General features: G+C 45.3%; 1 protein-coding gene across 1 annotated transcript; it reads right to left on the reverse strand.

Moving 5' to 3' along the window:
• Positions 1–274: 274 nt before the first annotated feature.
• LOC134458728 (uncharacterized) lies at positions 275–4140 on the reverse strand. Its single transcript, XM_063211150.1, has 3 exons — positions 4015–4140; positions 3731–3803; positions 275–3621 (listed from the first exon to the last, which is right to left on the reverse strand). Exons 2-3 carry the CDS (start codon positions 3751–3753, stop codon positions 2277–2279), a joined length of 1368 nt encoding a protein of 455 aa, XP_063067220.1. The 5' UTR covers positions 3754–3803; positions 4015–4140; the 3' UTR covers positions 275–2276.
• Positions 4141–7497: the final 3357 nt, after the last annotated feature.

A 7497-nucleotide genomic window follows, 5' to 3' on the forward strand; every position in this document is an offset into this window, starting at 1 on the left:
GGCAACACTGAGAGTGATCCCCATAACGAGTGCTAAGCTCCCACACTTATTATTATTTTATTTTTTTTGTGGTGTTTTTCGTCTTTATTCGACAGGGCAGTGTGAGAGGTGAACAGGAAGCGAATGGGGAGAGAGAAGGGGAGTGGTCGGCAAAGGACCCGGGCCGGGAATGAAACCCGGGTCAACCGCATGGCAGACGAGTGCCCTACCGGTTGGCCACGGCAGGGTCAAGCTCCCATACATTTGGTGTAAATAAAAGAAAGAGGAGAGAGTGACTTGTGACTGTCTGTGACATATTTATTGCAACATCTCACATCCAGTTGAGCAAACAAATTTGACATATGACTTCAGTTGAAACTGTTCTTGGCGAACAAGGGAAAGTGCAATGAAAAGAAAAGAGAAACTCATAAAAATTATAAATAAATAAATATAAATAAGCAATAACATTGTATATACACTATCAACACACATTCAGACACCACATTAATCACACTCACACCTGATGGTACTGTAACTCACTCTTGGATTCGCTTATTGTTCTGTGTCTGACAGATGTGTTCAAACTACAAATAGTAGTAGCAGTAGTCTTAACAAATTGACTAACAAAATATAACACACGCACTACACAGAAACATATGAAGTGAAGCCAACATACAAATGCACACACATACTATATATACACATACATAACACTGCTGGTTCTATGTAGTGCATGATGGGAAAATACCATTAATCCTATTATTTTCCTCTTTCTCTAGACCAATTGTAGCAGGTAGCAGGCTTCACTCAGGGTTTCTTGATTAATTATAAAAGGTGCTGGCCCAAATAAAACATTTAAAATCCAACAGAAAGGGGTGCACCTTGCAACGAAGTGTTTTTATTTTTTATTTTGTGTGCACAGACGCGTTTCGGTGTGTGCCTTCCTCAGTGTGCAACAGTTGCTCAGTTGATGCAAGGTGCGCCTCTTTCTCTAGACACAATGCTTTTTGTCTGGGTGTGTAACCCACAATGCCTCTGAGTGGCATGATGTGGTTTCAACGCTTAGGAGTATTAGCAAAGCGGATGCGGGTGTGGGTTTTGGCAAACCAAGAGGAAAAAACCACAGACTACAGCAATGGAGTACAGGATATCGGGAGTGGTCAGGAACTGATTGGCATTGGTCTGCACACTTGAAATCATTTAAAAAAACAAACAAACAAACAAAAACAATTATTCCATCGAAGATTCTTGAAAATCTTATCGTTGAAACATAGTTCTGCAATGGAATTAATGATTTAAAAATATATTCAAATGTCCAGACTGCTGTTGATCAGAACTTGTGGTAAGCAGTGGTGAGGGACTCACATACATCAACAACGGCTCACAGTTCACTTAGCAAAGTAGGTGAAGGTGCTGGGTTAAAGTTCAGCAACACCCCCTTTACCATACAACCAGGGCTCTAAATTAACAGCAGCCAACCGGCCAAATGCTGGTGAAATTTCAGTTTGGCTGGTGAAAAAGACCAACTTACCAGCCACTTTCACCCATCAGTGAGTGTGTGTTTGACTAGTAAAATTAACATCTACTTGCCATTTTGGCTGGTGATGAAAAAAGTTAATTTAGAGCCCTGCTTACAACTATTATCCATGAGGGGCCTGAACCCATATCAGAGCCGTTTATAGCTCATCCCGAAAAAAAAAAACAGGGCACAGTTCACAGTTCACATACTGACTGAGCTGTCTCTTTCTATGAAATGTACTTAACAAACTAATCTTGCCTTGCCTATGATGAGTGAAGCAGGCTCCAGTCCACAGTAACACAGTCATTTTGGTTAAGAGGCACGCTCAAGCCCTTGGATACCCCTCCTTCGCCCCTACTTGTCCTATTAGTGCCACCATAGGATCCAGATTAGGATATCTGTGCATAGGACATCCGGTCAGTTCAGAATTACGGTAGGGACACATGGGAGGCGAAGCGAGCGAAGCGAAGAGAGGCGAAATCCAACCGTCATCAGGTCGTCGCGGCGAATCAAATGGAATGGAACAGTCAAGCTGTTGATTTGATTGGGCCGCGGCAGGCGAATTCGCTCCTCATTTGCATAACATTAAACTTTCTTTAATAATTTCGCTTCGCTTCGCTCCTGTTCGCTTGCTTTCGCCTGCCTTCGCCTCTCTCATAGGAATGAATGGCAAAGTTAGCAAATTCGCGTGTATGTGTCCCTACCGTTAGACGGCACACTGCACATGACAGCAGAAATGTTGTCCCCGAAAGTACACGTACACACAGTCACCGTTCGTTCAGTGCACCGCCATCATGCCTTCCTGCAAGGCCCATTTGTGCCCGGCAAAGTTCTGGACGTGTGGAAGGCTGCCCGGGCCCGGCTGAGCCTGGAGCTGCGGCGATCTGCTCCTGGGGGGCCAGCCAGCAGGGACGGGGGCCAGGGGCTGCCGCGTGCCCGACACCAGGTGTCCACAGCTGGGGTGACGCTGCTGCGGGCTGCCCTGGGTGCCTCCTCCTCCTGGAGCATGCCCGAGTCCTTTGGGGAGGGTGTGTGCAAACTGATGTGTGTGCGAGGGTGTGTACGCTGTTGTTGGCTGTTGTTGTGTGCTGAGTACAGGGTGTGTGTGTTCTGCTGTGGCCTGTGGTCTTTGTTGTAACGACGAAGCATGAAGAAGTGTGTGCGCTTTAGGTAGCGTGTGTGAGATGCGCTGTGCGTGTTCTGCTGGGGCGTGTGTGTGTCCGGCAGTGTACGTGGCTCTTTGACCCTGTGTGTGTGACGGAGAGAGTGCGTGTGCTTTAGGCAGTAGTGTGTGTGCGAAGCGCTGTGTGTGACCCATCGGTGGAGTGTGCCCCAAGACCTGTGCTTGTTCCAGTGGGGGGTGTGAGCACGCGGCGGGGTGTGTGTGTTCTGTGATCTGTGTGTGTGATGATGATGGAGGATGCGCGTGTGCTTTGGCCATTGTCTGTGGCAGTGGCACCCTCGGGCAAGTTTTGTTCACCCGACGCAAAGTGTCATTGTGAGCCTGCAGTGTCCGTTTATCCTGCACTTGTCTCGCTGGGAATTGTGGGAAATCCGCACAGGCCTGAGGGACATTCGCCGCTGCTGAATGGTGCTGCTGGCACGGCTGCTTCCCACGCACAGCCAACGACCTTTGACCTCTCCTGAGTGCCATGGGGCACGGCGGGGCCGCGTCGTCCGGTGGCTCGCAGGTGAACACCCTCACGTCCGCCAGGGGCAGACACAGGGAGTCGGCGAACACCACCCGCCTCCTCTGCCGCGGGCTCCCGTTCTTACTCCAGTTGTCTATCGAGGAGGAGCAGCAGGAGGAGGAGGAGGAGGAGGAAGAGGAGGTGAGAGAGGAGTAAGGCGAGGAAGAGGAGGTGAGGGACGAGTACGGTGAGGAGGAGGAGGAGGACACGACTTCCCCTTGTTGACCAGGGAAGGGAAGGCAGGCTGGGTCCGGTCCAAGTATCGGTCGGTGTGGATGAGCAGCAAGGCATATGACATCCGTAGGCTCCGGAGGTGGGGGGTGCGAGTGGATGTGCCGGAGTCTCTCAAATGTCTGAGACAGCTCCCTCTCCAGCCGGAGATGGGATTGCTGCTGCTGCATGTTTGGAGATGGGACACGCACGGGTACAGGCCTGGACACAGAATCACATTTAGAGTTTAGATTGTACACCAGCCGGTACTTTTAAAAGTCACATAACTTATATGTTAAAGTAAATTATTTAAATATCCACGCAAACTTACTTTGTGCAGATCGTCATTGGCATGATGTGTTCACGGAACTGAACGCCGTCAATCTTGTTATCCTCTTTGAAATCTACAATTATATTTTTCATTCCATTAATGACCACGCAAATATTGTCACAAAGACTGCACTCACTTTCACGGTTTCGTTGACATGACATTTATGAGGTTTATTACAATGTTGTAAGAGCTGCCTTTCTCAGAAGTTCGGTTTGAACTCCTCCACATTTTCCCCATAAAACAGACAAGACATTGTACCAAACCGAAAACAGTGCGCAACTTACGTCTCAGAAGTGATGAATGTATATCCGTTTTCCCTGTCGAAGAAAACACTTGGAAACTTGACAACTTCAGATAAAACACACTTCACAAACACTTGCGAAGTACTGGACACTCCTGTCCTGTCTCGGTATCAGACTTTCTCTGCCCCGCAACAAGTTTCGTTGTTTATAAATGAGACGTAATGAGGCGATGCTGGTGCGCACACGCCCCTGTTCACCATCGACCAATCTCGTGCTTAGGTTGTCGCTCCCCCAAAAAGAATGTCAAGCTTTTGAGATGGAAATACTCATATTCATCTTATCCAGTCCGTGTTTGTTGTTGAGGTTGGATGTCTTGTTAGTCTATGAGCGCTTAAATAAATTAAACTATAGCCCAAGTCGGATTCTGAACCATTTTTTTCATCAGCGTGTGAGTGCGCGCGCTGGCACGTTTGTTCTGCGTGACGGAGACGGGTATGATTTTGGGGGGCACGAGGCAAAATGAATATGAATCCAATAGAATCGAATCTTCACTGACTGCGTAGATATACACTCTCTCCTAAACACTGCATATTTGGGATGATAATAAAGTATTTAATTCGGTACCTCTCAGACCTAAATACTATTTGTGGTCGACACGTGTAATCCTTATTGAGCTGCCCATAGCTGTCTGAGCAGGATCCATTGATCTAATTCTTGGCGGGTAAATCCCTGCAGGAAATTTAATTAAATTCTCCTGGCCGACTAATGTTGGCTGTCCTCTTCCCGCTCAGAGACTACACATACACACACACTCATATAGGTTTCTAAAATAGAATTTAATTTATAGAAACAACATAATCCCCAAACCCCCTCTCTCTTCTGTGAGAGACGTGTTATTACTTACAAGGCTGATTTGTTGTCTTGTGGTGTTGCCCAACTCTCTGCTCACAGACGATGGGGTTGCATCAAGATTACTCTTTATTGGCAGGTTATTTTGGACCATGGACTAGCTGTGGAGGCAATCAGACATGACGGAATCACAACTGATGCATCAAACTGTGAAAACCTGAAAGACACCAGGTCCCCTTAGTTATTTAGGAGGAAATAAAGTAAAGAACACCATGTATATATATTCCACATTGTTTATATTCCATATTGTAGAAATGTGTTTTGTTAATTTATTACATATATCTGTAGGCCCTATCTAACTGCAAGACATGCTATGAAATTATTTGTAAATTGAGAAATCTGCTCTGTTTGTGCATTGTGCATGTGTCTCTACATGCAGTGAAAAGTGTGTGCAACTGATTGTTGTTAAGCTTAAGGCTTAGCTTAGTTTAGCTTAGCTTAGTTTAGCTTAGCCTTGTATGAAACTAATAGCCTACCAAATATTGTTTAAAGATGTACTAGGTGCCCCATGGTGGAATTACTTTCTTTTGCCTGGAAATGTAATATTGTACTCCGTGTGTACCTTTATTTATATATATTTTTGTCTTGTTCAACTTAATTCGACAGGACAGTCTGTGAGATGGACAGGAAGCGAATGGGGAGAGAAACAGGGAGGGGTCAGCAAATGACCCAGGCAGGGAATCAAACCCAGATCAGCCGCATGGTAGACGAGTGCCCTACCGGTTGGCCACGGCAGGGCCAGTCCCTTTACTTATCTATCTGCCAGATTGGGCTGGATTGTGTGACTCAGACCACAGCTGCACATTTCTGGCAAATGCAGGTGTGTCATGCTGGGCTGAGGTAACTGTCTGTAACTGCCTGTCTGTCTGTCTGTCTGTCTGTCTGTCTGTCTGTCTGTCTGTCTGTCTGTCTGTCTGTCTGTCTGTCTGTCTGTCTGTCTTTCTGTCTGTCTGTCTGTGCAGCTGACTGGTTTGGTCAATATGTTATCTGACATACAGTTATGTTCTTTAGCAAGCTGTAGGCATAGTCTTTTGTAAAAAACAAAACAAAACAAAAAAAAAACAGGAAAATGAAAAAGAATAAGAGTAAGAAAGAAATTGTCTGCTTGAAACAAGGCATAAATAAAACATGAGCCAAGGACAAGGGAGCTCAAGTATGCAGAGTCAGACAGACCATGCAGATTAAAAAAAAAAACAACAACAACAAAACAAGGGCAGGTAGACTATAAGGGCTCCTTATAGGTGTTAATGGAATGCCCCCGTGTGTAGTTGGTGAACGTAGCCGGATGACGTACAGTAAGTCAAGTTAAAGGGATCCTGCAGTTCAACAGAAAGGAGTGGGCTGCCCCTGCCTAAGCCTCAGGGCCTATACTACAAAGCTGGTTCAGGAGTAAACCAGGTTAAGTTAAGAGGTAAATCTCAATTTGGGGCATTGGGAAGCCTTAGGGGGGTCGTTGACCTTGAGGATACAGCTGAGAGGGGGCGGTGCTAAGTTGCCATTGAGGCAGAGATTCTTTAAGTATATAGAGATATGCCAATGTAATAGGTTGCTATGGGCACCTAACATGACCAGGTTCCGGTCTGCCTAAAGGGCCGTGTCATAATGCTAGCATTGAATAGAACAGTCCTTAGGTCTGCCTACACTGTAACAAATAACTGTTAATTTAGGGCAATTCTGCAACAGCATTCTACTGTTTTTTGAAAAAACAGACAGCTACTGTGAAAATACTACTTTGAGTCAAGTATTGAGCATAAACAGTAAGTACTGCACAATAGCAGCATTGGCCGTTGTGGAAGCAACCAAAATATTAGAGATGGGATTTATGGCTCTTTTTCGGGATCCGGGTCTTAGTGGCTCGTTCCTTTCAAAGAGCCGTTCAAAAAACAGGCTCTTTTGGCTCTTTAAATTATTTATTCAGTGTTAAGAATGTAATATTTTGACTCCTCCTCAAGGTAATGTTGTCCAAACAACAACTGATATTCTCCTGCTTCTAAAGACCGTTTTTTTGCCACTCTTTAAGGCAAACAATTGTGTTTTTTCCCCAAATTTAATTGCTCTGGTCGAAGTCACGTGCTTCAAATTAATGAAAAATTAACAAAATAACGTTTGAATGACTCCCCCAGCTGTGATCCGGTTCCCCTCGTTCACTATAGGGAGCAGTTCAAAAGAACCAGCTCGTTCATGAACGACACACCTCTACAAAATATTTTAGGCAGCACCATTGAAACCCTATCATCCTCCACTTGTCCGTGATCGCCATCAAGCTGCAATAGCCTACCACCTGAAGAACTTAAGTCATTCTCACTGGTTAAATATTCTCTGATACTAACAAGCATTAAACAATTTCTAAGGAAACTACAATACTTAAAAAGTGTTTGATGCAGCACATTATGATGATTTTCATCACTATGAATTTGATATGAAAGTGTGAATGGCTGAAACATTTAAAAAATTTGAACACACTCTTGCAACAAGCAGCCCATCTAAAACCAATCTGCTAATCAGTGCCTGGCCTCACCTGAGTAGGGCTGTTATGCCATTATTCAATTACGGGCGTCACCTGCCAAGGGCCTGATGACTCTGGTCACATGGTACTCTTGCACCTGTATATAAATC

Source organism: Engraulis encrasicolus, chromosome 11, assembly GCF_034702125.1.
Source record: "Engraulis encrasicolus isolate BLACKSEA-1 chromosome 11, IST_EnEncr_1.0, whole genome shotgun sequence".
Lineage (NCBI taxonomy): Eukaryota > Metazoa > Chordata > Actinopteri > Clupeiformes > Engraulidae > Engraulis > Engraulis encrasicolus.